Source organism: Centruroides sculpturatus, unplaced genomic scaffold (assembly GCF_000671375.1).
Source record: "Centruroides sculpturatus isolate CEXI.00-Female unplaced genomic scaffold, Cexi_2.0 scaffold39, whole genome shotgun sequence".
NCBI classification, from domain to species: domain Eukaryota; kingdom Metazoa; phylum Arthropoda; class Arachnida; order Scorpiones; family Buthidae; genus Centruroides; species Centruroides sculpturatus.
Window position 1 is genome coordinate 183,695 of NW_019384314.1, and position 21,396 is coordinate 205,090.

Genomic DNA, 21,396 nt, shown 5'->3' on the forward strand with positions numbered 1-21,396 from the left:
TAGTTAGTTCTTTTTAGNTAAAATTAAATAAATGTTGAATATTTTATACACACTGTCTGCCTACCACTGGATAGGGAATATTGATATCCAAACAAAAACAACTGAAATGTGAAAAAAATTGCACCAAGTAAATACAACTATTTAGGCGACAGGTTAAATTTTTTTTCTTTGGTAAAGATAAGCTTGGCACTTGAAGTGGTATCCAGAAGATTTTTACCTGTATTATTATTTTCTACATTTGCTTCCAAGTGCCAAATTTATCTTTACCAAAGAAAAAATATTAAGAAAAAAAATGACTGTCATCTAAATACTCATAAGTATTAACTTGGCATAACTTTTTACATCACACATGTTTTTGTTTAGATTCAATTGTTTTTGGTTAATGATTGTATTATTACATCAAGCAGTGGTGTCAAGATATGTTGCTGGGCCTGTGGAAAAAATTTATATGGACCCCAAGTAAATAAATTATTTGAAAATTTATTTTGATTCATATCATAGATATATTACTTTTTGCAAAATAAAGAACAATAGTTATTGTTACACTTTTTATATTACAATAGTGCTTAAGTAGTAATTAGCATGTAAAAAAAACAAATTATTAATTGATGTCCTGCCTCTATGAATACCAGGAATCTCCAATTTGTATCTTGCAGGTCGATATGGCCCTTTAAGCAATATATACCTAGTCCACATAGCTTGTTTTTACTTACATGTTTTATTATTAACATTTGAAGTAGTTTGGAGCATATACATTTCAGAAAAGTCAACTAGAATTAATAGACTTTGTTGCAAATTATTTTTATAAAAACTATTTAAAAAAGTTTAAAGATTTAGCAAAGGAGTTTGTTAAATTTTTGCAAATCTCTGCCAGAAGAGAATTTCAAAAGTCTTAAGAAGTTTGGAATATTTTCTACTTTTTCTTCTATGTACTTTGTAAACAAATGTTTTTGAAAATGAAATATATAAACTCAAAATATTGAGCAACACTATCCAAAGAATATCTAAAGGAGATTTTAATATTTGTGGCACAAGGTTTATCCTCAATTTTGATGACTTCTTTTTTAAAAAGCAGTTGCAAATTTCATATTGGTTTATGTCCATTATTATTCAGAAATAAAAAAATCTTAATCTTTGACTATTTCTTACATATCTGCCCCTTACTTGTTTTACAGTTCATGTAGTCATTCTCGGAAATAGGTTGTAGATTCCTTGTCCAGTCTAAACAAGGCACCCTGTAGTACCAACTAATCCTTGCCTTCCAGCAAACAGAGGACTATTGTTAACTTTGTTATCCATGTCAAAAATTTTGGCTTAGACATGAGAAGCAGTTCTAAACTATAACTTAAGTCTATAACTTTGGTCAACATCATACCAAGATGTCAAATGAAAATGGAGCTTCTGAGAATTAGCACAAGGAGTTTGGTGACACTACAAACCTATCATGCTTCTTGCACTATCAGCTCACTGCATCATGAAGTCTTAGTCTCAGTGTTGGCAATCTCCTTATACTACTTCTCAAGAGTTCTATTTCATTTGATCTTCCTGTACTTTACATAGATCAAGATTATAGTGTAAGGCAGTGTTTTTCAACCTGTGGGTTGCGACCCCCGGGGGTTGCAAACCCTTACACGGGGGTCGCAGGTAGAAGAAAAAGACAAGTGTTTGTAGGCCCTACACTACATTAAAAAAACTACAATTTTTTACTTTATGTGTGTTAAATTATTAAAAACAAGAACTTATACTGGAATGAATAAATAATATAAATAAAATAAACCTTAAATATCCAGCAATAAAAAATGTTTAATAAAAACGTTTTCAACCGTTTTTAAATGGCCATCTTCAGTTGAATCAATATTAAAAAAGAACACTGAAAAGAACGCATGAAATACAAATTAAACAGAAACCGAAATGCGCATGCGTACTTCATCGGACTTGTGTCTTCTGAAAATCTATAAATAACTTGCAAATAACATAAAAAAATAACAAAGCCGCCAAAAAAAGGGGGGGAGAATATACATTGATTACAAGGTGTTAATCTGCGTTATTGTAAAAGGATTTCCAGGCATATGATAACCCTTCTGCATCTCTATGATTAATGCATCCCTTATTTATGTGTGCCTTGTGTATCTCTATCTTTTCAAGATGTTTCAATGCCTGTCTGGAATTCGTGGCTCTAATGATCGAGGCTTGATCCCAATATACCTCGACCTCTTGCTGTTTGGCAAATGCTGTGAGCACTGTGGCATCTATGTTGTTACTCACAGAGTATTTATGTTCCTTGAGTCTTTGTTTTAACTGCCGCATAGTAGCACCCACGTAAACAAGGTCTGAGTTGAACCACTGATCCTTTATAGGTATAGAATAAACTCCTGGTAAATTATTTCGCTTTTCCTTTCTCTTATCGTTTCTTAACATTCTGAAGATGGCCGTTTAAAAACGGTTGAAAACGTTTTTATTAAACATTTTTTATTGCTGGATAGTTAAGGTTTATTTTATTTATGTTAAATTATTGTCGATTCTTCTGAAATTTTCATTTTAATCAACAATAATTTGTCTCAACAGAAAGAAAATTAAATACATAGTTTTTAAAATCACTGATATAGTTTTAATATGGCCCTAGGGGGTCGCCAGAATTTTTTAACTTGTAAAGGGGTTGCATATTCAAGAAGGTTGAAAAACACTGGTGTAAGGAAATCTAAACTCTTCCAAAAACATAGTAAATAATAAATAGCTTTGATATTTGCATATACCATGATTATTTTTTGAAGAAATTTATTTTAGGCTAAGAAAATAATAATAATTCAAATTATAAAACAAATACTTTGAATATTTCAAAAATAAAAATAAATTTTGATTATCACATACACAGAACCAATTTACGGTGTGGTACGACGAAAAATAACGAAAAACAAACGTTTTCGAACCCCTTCTGGACTCTTCATCAGGTTCCTACATTTGTTTGTTTTTCGTTATTTTTCGTCGTACCACACCGTAAATTGGTTCTGTGTATGTGATTATTATTGAGGTGTGGTGAGTAGTTTGTTTTAAATTTTGATTATTAAAATTTATTAATAATTCTATAAATTTCCATTCTAATGTTCTTTTATGTGCCATCTATCACAGTGATAGATTGTTGGAAAAATTGTCTTAAATTAATATTTGACATTAAAATCTAAAAGTTACATGATAAATATAAAAGCATTAATTATTGTTTCTATTCTGTTTTAAACAATGTGAAACTTAACTAATAATCTTGCAAAAATCTTTAAATATGTCACTTTATCAGAAGTTTGTTTCTCTATCATTAATATTCATATGCAGAATTAAATAGATTAACTAATAAATATTCAAAAACCTTTAAAATTCAACAGGAAAACTTTATTAAAAGTAATGTATTTAGTTTTTTTAAACACCAAAATATTAGTTTAACAACAGGTTACTCTAACATCTAATAACATTAGCATAAACATTAACTTATACATTGTTTATTGATTATGCCTAAGTTTAATAACAGGTTACTTTAATGTTTAACCTGAAAATGATCTTTAAAAAAGTCATAAAAGTTATTTAATAAACTGTTTCTGCTGAATTTTTATGGGGTTTTATTTAACTTATTAAATATATTCAATACAACTTAAGCTTTAATGTGGAGTAACTATAAAAATCTTGTTCAATTTTAAACTTTAATAACTTTGAATGTACACAAAATAAAAATACAGTACATTGTAAATAGCATATAAAAGTTTAATTCTTAAAGTTTCACTACATCTTTCAGTTGTTAGGAACTTCAACTCTATGTATGAGCTACAACATACAGTTAACCATTTTTTCCACTTTTGCCATTTCTACTTGGCTAAAGAATTAAATGAAATGAAAGTAAATTAAAGTTAATTCACAAAAAATAAACAACAATAATGTATAAAATCTTTTGAAATTTAGCTATCATATGCCATTTACAGTGTATTTTTAACACATACATCCAAAGCTATTAAAAATTATAATTGCACAAGGACTTTACAAGCACCCAATATAAACAGAATAATGTAGTATCAATATATGATAGTAAATATATTAATAAAATAATGAGTTACTTTATTTAGTTTTTAACAAAGAAAAAAAGCAGTTTTAAAATAGAACTTTTCACCCGAAACAGTTATAAAACTTGGAAAAATTATACAAAAGTTAAAACATTAAATTGAATTAAACAAAAAAATAATAATGAGATCCTTAAGCTATAATAAACAGTATTTTAATCTTTTTGCATAATTCTAATTATCATATTAACATTATACTTAATATGCATGAGCATTTTTCATTATATGCTAATTTTATAGCCATATAATTAATTTATAATAGAAATAAATAATAACCTAATTTATCATTCTATTTCTAATGAAGTTTTTAATACCCTTTTCTTCTCTAGATACTTATTCATGTATAATGAAGATTATCTTAGGAATACAATAAACCTAATTGATGTTTTCTCTCCATACTTTTCAATTAATAGCATGAAATGGTGGTGGGAGCTTTGTATTTAGAATAGTGCTTAATTGTGTACTTTAGATGTTAAATTTATTTATTCATTTTCTGTTTAATATTAAATTATCTATCTCTTTTTGTAATAATCTGATGTTAGGGTCCTCCTGGTCTGGATGGAATGAAAGTAAGTACTAGAAAGTCAAAATTTTCATTTTTGGTCGTTGAATATGCTTTAAAGCTCTGTTTATTTAATATTTTAGGGTGAACGTGGAGAATTAGGAAAAAAAGGCGAGAAGGGTGAACCAGGTCTTCCGGTAAACATTATTATGATGTTATGAGATAGCTTTTAAAGTCTTTCAGTGTTACATGTTTTGAATAACTATGAAATTTGACTTAGTAATTGAAAACCTAAGTTAAATTCTGAAGATAGAAAGTGATAACTGTTGGGTGATGAGTTCACTTTATGGTTGTTGAAAGAGCAACAGGTACTGGTAGATTTGGATTATTTATGTAATGCAACATTAAAATTATATAATTTTCTACACCAACAATTCTCAACCGAGGTGTGCGCTTGGTGGTTTAGGGGTATATGAAGAAAACTTAATAATGGCGGATATACTATAAGAATATTCAGATTCTGCATTGATGCCTTTGGCAACGTCATATAACTTGAATTCAATAAATTGATCTTCTGAGTTTTAAATATATATGTACAATTTATTATTAGTTTCTTTTTTTATTAACCAATTTCAAAGAGCAATGGTGTGATAAGTAGAAAAGTAGATAAAACACTAAGCACCAAACATTTGTACCTATATAGATAACTTTTTAATCTTCATCAATTCAGTGGCCCTGTGCACCTTCCTTGCAACATCACTGCTATTTATTTACAGTTTCAATAAGTTTAAAATACAACTGTATAAAGTACAAACATTTTTCTAATATAACGGATAAATTTAGGAAAATGAGCTGCCAAGGGGTATGCAAGTCAATAAAAGATTGGGAACTGCTGTTCTATACCATCTCTTGAAACTTTTGATAGTTGATGTTATCAGACGTTTTTGTGTGTAGAAAGCTATACAATCTCAATGTTGCCATTACATAAATACTCCAAATTCATTGACAACTATTCAGTTTTGTTTGCTCAGCTGATGGATTATTGAGTCAAGTTTGGCAGATTAATCATTTAAAATTATCATCCAATAGTTTCCATCCCATTTTTCCATCTTTAACATTTTTGATATTGATTAGATGTTCATTTCATTAAAACAAAAAAAATATTTAAAATAATTTCAGAATTTTATATTTGTTTAATAAATTTTGATTAAGAAATTTTCTCATGACCAATATTTTAAAATATAGGATTTACAAAATAATTTAAATTTCTTATTTTTAATCAGTTAAATAAATTATCAAAACTAAATCTAATTACAATCTTTCTTAATCTAACATACATAGAATATTTTATTATTTTATTGATAAAAACTATGCTGTTAATTATATAAGTAATAAAATTTTGATTTATATCTTTTAGGGTACAGATGGTATTCCAGGCTTGTCGGTAATTGTTTCCCTATTTCCAAATGTTGATGTTAAGCAACTAACACTTTCCTTACAAAATTGCTCTCTGATTTTTTAAAACTTTTCTGTTATCTTTGCTTATAGTTCTTTCTGTTTGATGAATGTTTTATCTTGTTTTGTGGTTGTGAACATGTGATGATTATAAATTCATTTATAATTATTTATTATTGACTTTACATTTGTAATTAATAGGGTTCTAAAGGTGAACCAGGAGATCCAGGACAATTGGTAATAACTAAAATATTATGGCCAATGTTGATTTTAATTATTTGTTAGCAATTTAACGTTTTTATTTATCTTTATATACTTGATTTTATTTTTAAAGGGGCCAAGAGGTAAAAGAGGAAAGCGAGGTGAAAAGGGTGATAAAGGTGATCAGGTAAGTCCATTTTTTAAGAGAACATTATGAATCAACTTGAGAAAGGAGATCTGTGGTGTAGACTTTCTGTCAGGCCATGGCTTTTAACATTGCCAACAATAATTAATAGTATTCAATTACTGGTACTTTCCAGAAGGCAACAATCAGCACAAAGAGTAGTCTAAGTCATGATTACAGTAACACTTTATTTATATAATTGGCCCTATAAATTAAAAAATGTTTAAATGAAATTCTAAATGAAAAATTTCTAACTAATTGCAATAAATGTAACAATATTTTACATTAATATACTGAAGCGTTTCTGGAATAAATTCGCTTAAAACTTACGCATTTAATATAATAAGTAATCGGAAAGAAATCTATAAAAGTTTATTATTATATTATCTGCCATTTAATGTCTTACTACTGTTAAATTAGGTTTGATATAAAAATATTTTCGATTGCCTTCAGATTCAAAATCTACACATTGCATTAAACAAAATAAATATATGTATCAATATAACGATATCATAAGATATGGCTATATGTATTCATAGGAATCTTCCATTAGTAGATTATAACATGAAATGNTATATTTTTTTTATTTTTTACTTTTTCTGTACTGTAGGCATTAAGGGCTCTTTTCATGCCCAGCATTTGTTCAGGCAGGCTCATAACCGGTGTAGCTCCCAACGCATACAATTGTGGCAGGGAACTTGATAAAATTACTTATACAAAACCTATAACAACAATAAAAGGGACAATACAACCTAGATTGTATGAAGTATTCACCAAATACCTTTCCTTCTTTTGCATAACAACTCCGAACAGTCTTGTGTATTCACCAAAATTGAAAATAAATAGTTCATCCAGTTGAATCTAGTTGTAGTTACAGTTTATAGTGTGTCTACCGATGAAATATTGCAAACAATATTTGATGGAAATGGATTCACAACTTGCTTCATTCTTTTGCTTCTACATAGACTCTCACACAACTGCATGTTAACTTGTTCTCACCCACAGTCCAACCACTTCAGCTGCAAAGGGGAACACATGAAAAGAGAGCTCACAAATGCTGGGGAAGGTCTTAAAAACTCTCCTTGAAGGTTAGGAGGAGTGAGCAGCAACCCCTAACGTGAACCAATTCGTGAAAACGAAAATAAAAAAAAAGCAAAAACAACAAAAATAAACAAAAAGTGGTGTGATAATACCACAGAGGTAACCAGATGTAACAAATGGGGTCTGATATATCTGGGTCTGGGTCAAATCATCTGTGTAAAGACACAGATAATTTGGCCCAGACCCATTTAAAATTCAAACTGGAATAAAACCACAGTCCCTTGAATAGTAGACTAATGCCTTTCTGGCTATTCAGCCAATTTAAATATTTCATTGTAACAACTGAACTTCCTATCAAATACTGGAGGTAATATACCTCCTTCTACCATTTAAGCAAACGTTTTCGACCCTACCAGGGTCAAAAACGTTTGTTTAAACGAGTATCACTGGAGATTTGGAAGGTTTTTATACAGGTATTTCATTGTAACCTATTCTTTTAAAGTGATGGTTTAATTCTTTAAAATTTAAATGTTGAATTTTAAACATATGGGAATATTTTCATTTTGTCAGAGTCAGAGCATAAAAAGTCATTTAACTGAAATGATTTTTTATTCACTTATATATCCTAACAATTTCTAATTTTATTATTAATATAAATGGCTTGTTAAATTAGCTCCTTGAAAACTAATACATTCATTGACTGAAAAGTTGTGCGCCAAGGCAGAGGCTCTGGAATCAAATGAAACTATATTAGTCCCAACATAATGATGATGGTAATAACTGATTATAATATTGTAGAAAAGAGACAATTTCCTATGGAACAATGGTATACTTTAAAGAAACCTTTAGTATCTTGTAGAACCTTCTCTTGCATAGATACATATGGAGATAAGATAGAATACAAACGCTATATGCTATTTTAAAACAGATTTTCCCTGTAGATTTGCAATTGCCACTCTAGATTCCTCACATCTGTAGATGGCCAAAGCTGGCATTTAATCTGGTTCCATAAATGCTTGATGGGTTGCAAATCTAGAGACCAACAAATTGTGACAATATGATGGAGATATTCCTGGGAAACTGTGTGTGGTCCTGCTATGAAAAGCAACATGAGGACAGGATTTCTTAAATGTATCAATGTGCCTTGTACACCACTGCTAGGAGTGACCAATTGTTATATGATATGGCTCCCCAGACAAAGCACATCAACAGTGGGGCAGCAACTGACTCAGCAATTAGAATTGATGCACTCACTAGTGTCCTTGTTCTCCACACTTGTAACATTGTGATCATCTATTTTCAGACAGAATTCAGACAGTGGTATTTCCCACTAAAGATGATAATATATCATCTTTAGTGGGAAATACCACTAAAGATGATATATTATCATCTTTAGTGGGAAATACCACTAAAGATGATAATATATCATCTTTAGTGGGAAATACCACTGTCTGAATTCTGACAGTCAGTAGCATCTACCCTTTTCTATCATAGCACCACTGCAAACAACATTGACAATATTGAAGTGTTAATGGTAGAACAGTGATTGCTGTGCATGCAAATTTGCTTCAGCTAGTCACTTGCCAATGCTATGAGAAGAAACTGACTTTTATAGCAAGGCATCAAACTGTCTCCACATAATGGACAAAGATGTCAACACAACTATTTGTACTTGTCTGATGATCACACAATCATCTTTCCTGATGAGGTCTGTCTGGAGCATCCAGTCTGCCTGCTATGTATGTGTGCAAGAGCATTGCCAGCCAATAGGCCAGGGGAGCAAGATGATATAAATTGATAGAGGATATGAATTGTATGTAGGTAAAATAAAAACGATTCATAAAGTTTTAATCATTTACTATGTACCGGAGAAGAAATATCTTAATTAAAACATTTTTTTTTTAAACTTACAAGAAGCCTAAGAAGATTATTTTAATTAAAACTTAGCATTTAAATAATTTTTTCAAATTTCTAGGTGGGCAGCTGCCCCTCCTGCCCCCTTGTATGTGTGTAATGTAATATGAATGCTATGTAATGTAAATAATGTAATGTAATGTATAATGTAATGTAATGAAACAGTGAAACACCTCAAACCTAATGATGCAGTCTTCTCAAATTTTCTCAGCTGTCCATAATGTCTTCGACTGCATTGTACAGGTATACCAGGAGTTCAGAGAGTGACCTTAAAACAACAAGTACACTGAAAATTTTGAACACAGTGAGTCTCTGCAAGTTTTTGTACAGGATACTGAAATAGCAATTTTTAAGTACTCTGGTTGCATTACTTGGCTTGCAATTGGACCACAACTATAATCTTTTACATGCCTGTCTGAGACATGTCTGATTACTGCAAAACAACATACAGCTAATTCTGACTGGGTGCATAACTTTTTTTTGTCAATTAGTGTATTTTGAAAGAAAAAATTATATAGTTTTGGTTTCTTTAATAATTTTAGAAATTTAATAAAATGTAAATACCTGTTTTTATCAGATTGATAAGAAATTTTATATAAAATGACGTCTGAAGTTATTCAACTAGAAATATTTTAATAAGAAACATAAACAAGCTTAAAGATTAGCATAAATAAATCATTAACATTGTATTTCCTAACATTTTTGAACATCACACTTCATCTTCAAGAAGAAAATTTTCTTTTATCTTCTAAAAAGTCTTTACATTTAGCAAGTAATTATAATTAAATGCAATAAAAAATATTTGCTATTTATCAGTTACAATTCAAGTTCAAAGTATAAAAGAAAGAATAAAATGAATGGGTTATTGATTGCTCAAATTGTTTTTGTTTTATATCTTGAACCTGGAGATAGCTAATAAATGCAAACTAAACATTTGTTGTTAATTATAATTTATTGATGGATTAAAAATTGATGATGATAATATTTAAACTAGGGCATGATAAAAAAAAACTACAATCATATTGATATATTTGATCTATTCCAACCATATAGTTTTATTTAGTCTTCTGTACTTCTAATCTTTCTTACAAAATAGAAATCATAAATAGAAATTTTGAGTTCTCTTTACAAAGCTATCTAATTTTGAAATAGTTTAGAAAACTTTAGAAATTTTAAGTTCTTATTATATTTTATACTGAAAATTTTTAGAATCTATAACAAAAACAAATTTGTCTTCTGAAGATGAGCTATGATGCTTGAAAACACTTAGAAATATTTAATTTCTGTGTAATTTAATTCCATTAAAGCATCTGTAGTTACATAAGTAGACTGTTGTAATATAAAAACAAATTTTAGATCTTTGAATGATTAATTTAATGAATCTAATATTCAGTTCCTGTTTTTTAGTTTTCTAAACTTGTTCTTTAAATTATTGATTTAATAATTTATAGTCCAAAAAGTGGATTGTTTTTTGTAATTATAGAATATTATTACACATTTTTTTTTACAAAATATTATAAGAAGCATTTATTTTATGTTCTTATTTTAATTACTATTCTTTTTATATCATGTTAATGCCTTCTTCAACAAATTATGAAAGCATTATTCAATAATGGAGTATCTTATATGTAAAAAATGTTAAGTTATTAGAAAATTAGTAATTAATTATTACATATTTTTATTCATATTTAAATTATAGTATAAGCTATCTTGAAAGAAATAAACAAATATAATTTTTTATTACATTTTTGTAATTGTTTGAAAACAAGTTTCAGGAATAAATAAAACCTGAATTTAAATAAAAATTATTCTTTTAAAGTTCAGCATTCAAAATATTTAAATTACACTGGTTAATTATCATAAGGGCTGGTTGCACAACTTTTAATATACTATATTAGATTATTTTAACTTGTATACTATTTCAAGTACAAATACTATAAGTATTTTTTCAAGACAGATTGATCTTTATTTGTTAATTTGTTTAGCTTTTTTTTTTTTTCTTTCTTTCTTTTTTAAAGCTTTTTCTGTTGTTGAGGAAGATACACGATGGCACTTCCAAATTAAAAATAGTCAATTTTCTCAATATAAAATTATGGAAAAATTGTAATTTTAGAATGTACATTCAAGATTTTGAGATTAAATTTTAAAGTCACAAAAAAAAAATACTTTTTAAATATTGATTTTGAATAAAACAAACACATCTGACACCAAATAATTTATAATCATGTCTGTTAGAATGCCCAATAATTTACAACTAGCTTTGAATTAGATTCAATTATGCTTTTTGAATCACTGCCATGAGAAACATTATTTTTGTATATTATGTTACTTATTTCCTTCCATCATTCATATTTTATTTATCAAATATAAAATGTGATTGAAAAAAATGTTAATCTAATTGAAATAAAAGTTCTTAAATTTTCTTAAGTCAAACAAATGAGAGTAAATTAATATTTAACAATAATATTTTAATTTATAATATTTTTAATATATTAAATTAATAGATACTATCCTATCAAAGATTTCTGCTTAACTGACTGGATGTGGTCCTCGACAACTATCCATAGACTTGCCAAGAATTGGTATTGACTTGACTATATTTAACAACAAAAACAACATTAAATATTTCAAGTGTAATGAAGGAGAAATTCAACATCATGGCAACTCTTATTTTCAATAAATTCTTCTTGTGAAAATATAACACAAAATTATTTGCATTTAACTGATATGAATTATAGTATATGTTATGTTCCTCTAAAGTAATTTATTAAATATTTAGCAAATAAATACATGTATTTATGTATTCATCATATTAACTTAAATTGCAACTGTTGCTATTTTTAATTCTGTGTTTATCAATTTACATCTCAGTTTTTGGTTATATTTAATGATTGATTATAATTATTGTTATTAAATGAATATACTGTATTTTAAAGTTGTTATTGTGCATTTTAGTAGCTAATTTATATTCTTGATTCTATAATTTAAGAGAGAACTTGGATTAAATGTTTAAAACATGATATTTAAAAAATAGAACAATAAGATTAATGCTCTAAAGAATGATATGATCTGAAGGTGAAGCTGAGGATGTGTTGAAAATATTAATTTTAGAATTTCTGAAATGACTTGAATTGCAAGCTGACTTTTTAATTCAAGTAAAGAGGTGTAAGAAGTACTTATATTTGAGACATCATTCTCAAGTTTATAAGTAATTTATATTAGAATAAATAATGTAAACTTTAATTATCAGTTTTAAAAATTCATTTTTCTGATCAAGAATATAAATTTTGACAATGCAAAATTATTGAATCTAACTGTGATATAATCTTACAAACACTATATAATAGTTAAACATTCCGTTATTGGTTTTTGTGGACTTTTTAAAAAAATTAAAGCTATTGGCTTTTTTTTTCAGTAACATATCACACAGGGAATAGTTATTGATGGAGGAAATACATTTCAGGTCTTAATGACCCCTCTTCATTCCTTACTCTTTACAAAAGAAATGATAGATAAATAACACATCACAGATAATAATATAGATAATATTTTTTTAAAAATTTTTTACTCACATAGATGATTATTGATTACAAATTGACATTAAAAAACATTGGATAATTGACTGGATAGAATTTGTTTAAAAGGTTGCTGTGTAAGATAAAATAAAGTTAAATAAGTAAAAGAAATTATTAAGTAAATAAAATTTAAAACGTTTTCGCTATAAAATAGTATAAATTGTTATTACCTGTAGATGGACAAAAAATTATTAGGTGGATAATGTTTAAAAGAACCAACCAAAGGATGTAAAACAAATTTTTAAAACAAAAGTAAAATAAGTATTTAATGTTACATAGTGCAGATGCAGCCATAGAGTTTGGACCATTGTTAAGTTCATGGATGCATTTGCAGAATGTAGTCTTATTCTCACAGGAAGCCAGAATATCTTCACCAGATGGGGACCATCTGGGAGAGATGGGATGGGATGAGATCTCCTGTGGACACATGTCATGTAGAAGTGGCCTCCAGATCTCACCAATAGTTAGACCATTGTTTAAGTTCATTTTATCTTTTATTTTGATAATTTCTGAATGTTCAAATAATTTTCTTTTTATAATATTTTTTATTTTTTGAGTATTCTAATATTATTGAGTGAGATCTTGCAACCCTCTCTGTTACAATGTATGGCCACTACTAAATTAGTGTAATTAAATTTAATAGCACATAAATGTTCACTTAGTCTGATTTTTAGGGCTCTTCCAGTTTCACCTATGTATTGATAAGTCGCTTAGCAGCTGCAGGATATTCTATAAAATATAAAACTCTAAATACTATTATATAGTATTTAGAGTTCTGTGGACAATTTAGTTATTTGTTTATACTTATAAAATTTTTTGAAAGCCTTATTTGTCATTTGAGAATTAAAAATTTTGAACGTTATTATGAAATAAGCTAAATATAATAAAATTTAACTCTTTTTCTCATAAGTAATACCTTTCTTTTTCATGCCCATCATGAGTTCATTCAAGTTCACAATAAGAGCAGCTGGCTAATGAAAAACAGTGTCTGATATTTTTTTCTTAAAACTCTTTTCATTCAGTGAGCAAAGAAACAGAGCCAACATGTTCTGCAACAAGACCATCCATTAAAAATTTTCAAGATCCTTAACCTGGACTCAGGTCTCAGAGTAGCAAGCTGATGCAAGAAATTTTTGTGGATGCTTTGACTAGATATAGCTATACAGCCATCACATCTAGTCAAACTATCCACATAAATTTCTGGAATCTGAATGGGATTCAATTAAAAATCTTTCAGAATAGCAGAATACCTTTACTGGCTCACTAATAGCTAAACTGTTTTGATTTATAAACTGTTAAGTTTGCTTAATCAACATGTTTGTTTTCCAATTAGAAAGGTATTCCTCATAATATGTAACTAAATTTTTAATAAAACTGATTAAGGAAATAGTTAGTTTAAAAAACTACATTATAATGAAGCAAGTAGTACAAAAATATAAAAAATCATCCATACATGATATAAAAACTTTACTGTAGACTGTATGTTAAATATTAAGCAGACACTTGTGATAATAGTTACCATATAACACATTCCTAATAATACTAACATAATATTTAGATTACCAGATATATTCTTTATATGACAATTACTATGACAAACTTCTTGGAGATATTTGAAAATAAGAGCTACTCAATATGAAATTAAGGGCTCTATTAATCTGTGAAGTTAACTTCCTGCAATTTTTATTCAGTTTTGAAGAAAAATAGCAAGAGTTGAGTTATATTTGTTATATAGAGTTATATAAAGGCATATTCCATAAATAGTAAATAAGAAATTTGATAAGATGAATCAGGTGGTTATAAACATAAATATAAAAAGAAATGTATGAGTGAACAAATTTTGATTGAACTGGTTTGTAAGTGTATTAACATACAGTTCATTTTTTTAATTTCCTTATTTACGTGAGAAAAGTTTTAGTTAAATTATCTAGCAATAATGTATATTTAAATTTTTTTCAGAATTATCTGACAGATAAATGAATAGAGTAAGCAATTATTTCTTCTAAAAAACACATCATATTTTTTAAGCAATGTATTATATAAATTATCCAGCACCATTGTTACATTCAAATGGGTTAAGGTATTTAAAAAAAATTAAAAAACAATCAATAAAATATAAGTGGAAAATGATAGAGTGAGGTCATGTATGATGGTGACAAGTTGACTTGTTATCTCTTAGTATCTAGTTTGTGCTGCTGTGACTCATTTTTTTTTTTTGTGTCAAATCCTTAATTAAATCAATTAATGTTTGCCAATGCTTATCCTGGGTTATTGAGAGCTGTATTACCTCACACTAAACTACCAGAGTTTTACTATACTTAGACATATTGCCTAGCATTTCATAGATCTTAAAATTTGGTTTACAGAATAACTTACCTTTTTTCTGGTCTTTTAATCAATTATCTAAAATATATTTTTCACATCTTTCTGTGTATATATGATACTGCCATCATTGTCTTATTTATTTTACATCTGTATACGGGCTGTTCAAACAAAACAAAATTCAAGTAAAATAGATTAAAGATATGCATATATATAAATCTTATTTTAATAGATGTACTTTACAAATTAATTCATATCTTATTATGTAAAACAAGTTTTATTAGTTCTTTATAATACAGAGGAATAATTAATAAATATTTAAATATTTTTTTCATTTAATAAATAAAATAAGTTAGATTATTTTTACTACTAAATTTCTATTTTTCATTTTGACTGCATTCATTAGTAGTTTTATGAATGTATTAATAAATTGTTTCTGAATCATACAAAATTAGAATATTTTAGTTTCATTGAAATTAATTTAATCATATTATTTTGAAAGATTGCTTTATCAATATTAAAACATTATTTATTACTTTATGTGCATTGTTCTTTAAAGTTTTACAACTTATTTGTTTTCATAGTTTCTTACAAATAAAGAAATATATGGAAATTTGATAAACATTAGAATATGGCTGGGAAGTTGTATGATAATATTCATCCATGCACAGTATTTCTACAGCAGTTAGCAGCAAACTTCCTCACTCAAAATGCTGTAATTTTTCTCACAATCTAGACTTGCTGTTGTTCAACTTGTATCTTCAGGTCTAAATCTACTGTATTAACTGAAAATGATAACTCTTTTGTAATGATTTTCATTTTCAACTTATGTTTTATCATGTTTAAAACATTTGAGAAATTAGTCAATTTAAAATAATAAAATTTAATAGAGCTACAGTCATCATCAGCACACCCCACCAGGACCACCTTAAATGGCTAGAATCCATAGCCATTTACAAAGCCGGCCAAATAGACAAGTGCGTCAACTAAAAGGAGGAGCTAAATCTGTCCCTGGCCTGGCAGTCCCTTTTAGATGCTGATCCATGGCTACCTTCACTAGCTCACGACCATGCATGTCAAACAAAACTGATTTTGGCAAAATGACATTCAATCCCGTCGAATTCCACATGCTCCATTCTGAAGCATTCCTAAGCTAGTTGATCTGAGAAAGAACTGCGAGATAGTTCAAAAACGTTTGTCACCTGCTGTATATTTCTTATACGCATTACATGCCGGTAACAGGTTCAGGGAAGACAGGATTTTACTCCAGTGCTGAAATTAGAGTGAACTTTGTAATTTAAAATACATTTCATATAACACAATTAAATAAAAATTTGATATTTTAATTATGATTTTATTTTATTGTTCATCTCTAAACATTATATCAATAGATTTTGCAGGAACACAACTTTCATTTTTATATTTTTATGTTTAATTAGCTGTTCTTCTTGCATTCATTTTAAACATCATTTACAATAACAGAGTTGTCGATAGGGATTGTAGATGCAAATTATCTGGACTTTGGCAAAGAGAAAATATTGGTTTACTAAAAAAGGAGCATTAAAATATTGTTATGGGACCTTGAATAGATTTAGGGCCTTGAACAGGCCCCTTTTGTCTATTTTTTTTCTTTTAACACATTACTTTCCTTCTTGACAGCCCTGTTAATAAATATTAGACTGTGTAACAAAAATCTCTTATTGCATATATTTTCATTGTTGTTAATTAAACTGTAAAACATGCCTCAAAATTCAAATAAAAGAATACTGAATGATTAAATTTGAAAACTATTGAATTAAAAGGAAAAAAAGTCATTATTTCCTTTTAATTCAAACATAAAACAAAAATATTTAAGATATATAGGGTGGTCAAAGACAGTTAACCATTCTGAAAATGAAAATGCTATCTTTTTTTGAAATGCTTTATTATTTACAATAATTTAATAAATTTATATTCACAGATGTACGTGGAACACACCAAAATAAAACATGGTTAACTGATTTTTGGGCCACTCTTATTTATTCACAAATTTTATCATATATCAAAAAATATACTTTTGTTCTTTAAAAGAGGTTCTAAATGTTATATGTAAAGTTGACTTAGAGTTATAACTTGGAACAAATCTTTCAACATTTATTGAGATTGAAAGCTAAATTATTTAACAATATAAAATTTATAGTAATTTATATAGTAATTCAATAGTAATTTAAATATAAAGTTTATCAAAACTTTATATTTAAATTTTCAGGGTGTTCCGGGACTAGATGCTCCCTGTCCTCTGGGACCCGACGGCCTACCTTTACCAGGTTGTGGATGGCGACCACCTATAGTAAGTCCTATTAAATGAATTTATGAAAATGAAACAAAGTAACATTAATGCTGTTTTAATTTTAATTATTTCTAATATTCATTTTCTGTTGTACTACTATTTCCTGTACCTTAAACATATACTAATTTGTGCTATTTATCCATGACACTGCATGAATTGATATGCTAAATTATTTAATTATAGGGACCTATACCTCCGGTTTCACCTTCTACGATAGATGATGATGATGATGAATAACATAAAAATTTAACATTACTAATCACTGCCATTAATAAAATGATGTGAGTCTTAAATTTGAACATTAACTTATGTTTGGATTAATTGATTATTGATTATGTATTTTTTTTTATAATTCAGTGATTGTGGTGTTACCATGAAGATGTGGTAGATCAAATCCATTCTCATTTTGGAGAAATTTGAGAACATCTTTAGATACAGTTCTTCATTCAATGAATATAATTGTAAATTTGCACGTTCGGAAATGTTCACTGAATTAAAATATTGGATAAAAATATAACAAATTAATCAACATGCAGCAGGAACACAATTATCTAATTACTGCCACTATTGAAGTTTGGTGATGGAAAAGTTTATGGGCATGTGTGTGTGTCTGTCACAAATAATATACAGTAATAAACAGGAAAGATTTGTTAATGCAGAAAAATACAGAAGACTGACTAATTTCTTTGTGATAAACTTTATGACACACAAATATAAAGCCAAACAAGACATTCGCTGCATTTCAGATCAAAACAATGATCATTTATGATTAAGAAAGGTATATATACATATATTACATTATCAGAGATTTTACAGAATACTGAAAATTGAATCTTTTATTGTAAGATTTTTTTTGTAAAAATTAGTGCCAAACTGTTACAAAAAATTGTTGGATAACAGATTAAAATATTTGCTATGAAGTATTAAACTGTTCAATTTATGTTAAATTGTCATTTTCTAGAATTATTTTATCTGTAAATTTCCATAAAAATACAATATATCAGTCAATGTAAATATTTCTAGTCTTCTTCAGAAGTACTTTTAGCATCTTTTAATGCTTTTTTTTTTATAAGAATGTCATAAGAGAATAATATTTACCAACTAACGTAGATGGTGCTAAGTTTTACTCTTTACATATCAGGTTTTTGCCATTTCTTAATGTCTTTCGACCCTGAAGGATTTATTGTTCGCTTATTTGATGTGTATTTATTGCATTCATTTAATTCCTGTCAGCTTATAATAATGCTTAATGCACTATTGTACAGCATTTGTAGTGTGTATAAAAAAAGGAAACATACTCACATATAAGTTATTGGTTTCTAATTGTTATAAAAGAACTGATTTTATAATTTTTCTTAAAAAGTTAGCTGGTTTTACATTTCAAAAGGTTTTTCACAATTTTTCAGAAATCAAAACCAGTTGGTATTTTGCATTCAATGAATGTAATTACTGATATGTTCTGTAAATAATAATATTGGAAACATGATAAATGCAATCTTAAAAGAAATTTAACTAAAAAAAATATTAAAAAATCATCATTTGTATACCATTTTGTGTAAGATATGTTTTTGTATGATTCAATGTCTAGTTGTAATTAAATGTGTTCCTTCATTTGGTACTTGGCTTTATATTTTTATTATTTTTTTTCTATTCAACACTCCATAATAAAGCTAAATTAGTTTAAGTTTGATTTTTATTAAAATGATTCCATAAAAGAATATTTTATATTATTTTACAGTGTTAATTTACTTACTAAGCACATCAGGTATATGCCTAAGTCCCCTGAAATTGGAAAAAAATAAAGCAATTTTATCATTGCAATTGTATATCATAGTTTATAAATAATTCTATAGCTACAATTAAACATTATTAGTTTATGATGTCATCAAATTATGTAGAGGGTCCCAATCTTCTGTGGAAAGGCCCCAGAAGATCTTAATCCATCATTGATATTTTGGGTGCTAAATTTCACAAAATATTAAAAAGTTAACTTTAAAAACTCAAGAAAATATTCCAATTCTTCTGAAATTGGAATGTTTTATAAGTTTTTTACTTTAGGAAGCACTTGTAAATGTTTTTAATGCAAAATTTTAAAGTAGAACTGTGGAGAAATACTTTAAAATTGATTTATTGTCACTTTACTTTTAAAAAATACATTCAAGATAAAAATATTTTTAAAAATCTTTTTATACATTTTTAATCTCCAATCTTTTTATAAAATTAGAGTAAATTATAACTTTAAAATATCTCCATTTGTATTTTCAATACGTTCTTAGAATAAAACTATACTTTTTTTTAAATTTCTGAAAGTAAAACTTAAAAAAATGTATATTAAAATTATGAAGAAAAATATTTTGCAATGTACAAAAGTTATACTATAATTTTAAGTTTATAAGAATGCTATACAAATATATAGACGAAATTACAGCTATAATAATGTTGCAATTTGTTCTTTTATTACGTAGGGTAACCCAAAATTTAGTTAAGTGTTTGCAAGAAATACAACAATTTATGAAAGTGTTAAAAGCAAAAATCTGTAAGTAGTGAACTATTTGAATGAGATAGAAATTGAATCTTTATACCGGTTAACTAACTTATTGAACCATCCTGTGTAAATAAATGAGAATATAATGAGACTTTATTGGGTGGTCCAAAAGTCAGTTAACAATGCTCTGTGTTCTAGGTACATTTGTGAATATAAACTGAACAGAATGTATAATAATCTGGAAACATGGTATATTCAAATATTTTTAATATTTTTTTTAAACAGCGATTAAGATTTTACAACAGTTAACTGACTTCTGGTTATCCTGTATATAATTTAATAGACAAAAATTCGATTTACGTGCATAAAATTTTTGTATATTAAAGCATCTATCATAAATTTTCAGATATATAAGAATATTTGGAGCACCAACGATTAATTTGATAAAAATTGGGTATAAATTACAATGTTGATTTATCAATGGTACTATACTCAAAATACTTATATAAATATTTCATATGCTTATTAAAAATTATATTGGTTTGCTAAATGAGGAAAGAATGAGGCCCAGCATCCTTGACCTTAACTGCTCTTCCTGACAATCACCCAAAACGGTACCTCACGCCTTAGATCCGCCAATGATGTCTTATAGAGGAGAAGTAGAAAGGAAAAAAATCCGGTTTATTTTATTCTCTAGAAAATGTTCTAAAAGAAGCTAACACTTGGTATGAGACTAACGTTTCTATATTTACTTATCAGAAAGGGGAGGACTTGGGATCGACACGTGGCCAAGGATACTTGGCAAGAATTTGTCTGACCTGTTGATGCAAAAATATAATTCTAGTCACGTTTAAGTGTAAATTTGCTTGTTTTTTTTATGTAAAAGCTCATTAAGTGTATTCTAAACTCGCATAAATTAGAATTTATCTTACTTATGTATAGAAATTTATAAGGAAGTTCACGACATATAAAAAAAAACACTTTATAAATGGTGATAGGATAAAATAAAAACGGTGGTACTTGGCATTTATATATACTTTTTTTTTAAGGAAAGGTTTTTAACAGGATAATAAGTGTAAAATCAGTCGGAATTAAGTAAAAGCTATAATTTTCCTCTAAAAATAAAGATGTTTTAACTTAATACTTAGCACTTCATATAAATATATAAAGTTATATTGGTAACTAGCAGTGACGATCGATGTCTAGAGATTTGAACTCGAATGGTGTTAACTGTGGCACTAGTTACTACTTGTATCTTCCGAATTTTTAAATTAAAATAGAAACTAAAACG

The 21,396-nt window shown here is 27.5% G+C and overlaps 2 protein-coding genes across 7 annotated transcripts in view; one reads left to right on the top strand and one right to left on the bottom strand.

Moving 5' to 3' along the window:
- LOC111622860 (collagen alpha chain CG42342-like) overlaps positions 1-19,238 on the top strand; it is a 120,470-nt gene extending 101,232 nt beyond the window's left edge. For 3 of the 6 annotated variants that reach the window (XM_023365299.1, XM_023365325.1, XM_023365314.1), the window contains 8 exons: positions 4,640-4,666; positions 4,743-4,796; positions 6,017-6,043; positions 6,256-6,291; positions 6,389-6,442; positions 17,510-17,620; positions 17,804-17,901; positions 17,978-19,238. In XM_023365299.1, coding sequence (XP_023221067.1) covers positions 4,640-4,666; positions 4,743-4,796; positions 6,017-6,043; positions 6,256-6,291; positions 6,389-6,442; positions 17,510-17,620; positions 17,804-17,857 — 363 coding nt within the window. In that variant the 3' untranslated portion in view covers positions 17,858-17,901; positions 17,978-19,238. Of the gene's footprint in view, positions 1-4,639; positions 4,667-4,742; positions 4,797-6,016; positions 6,044-6,255; positions 6,292-6,388; positions 6,443-11,898; positions 13,049-17,509; positions 17,621-17,803; positions 17,902-17,977 lie in introns of those variants that run through there. The other 3 variants (XM_023365305.1, XM_023365334.1, XM_023365342.1) reach the window with 3 other exon arrangements.
- The window catches only part of LOC111622891 (UPF0602 protein C4orf47 homolog), an 86,506-nt gene that overhangs the window by 33,424 nt on the left and 31,686 nt on the right, over positions 1-21,396 (bottom strand). The window contains exons 10-11 of the transcript XR_002756361.1: positions 19,374-19,402; positions 15,346-15,452 (exon numbers count right to left, since the gene is read on the bottom strand). The gene's annotated coding sequence lies outside the window, so the exon portion shown is untranslated. The remainder of the gene's footprint in view (positions 1-15,345; positions 15,453-19,373; positions 19,403-21,396) is intronic.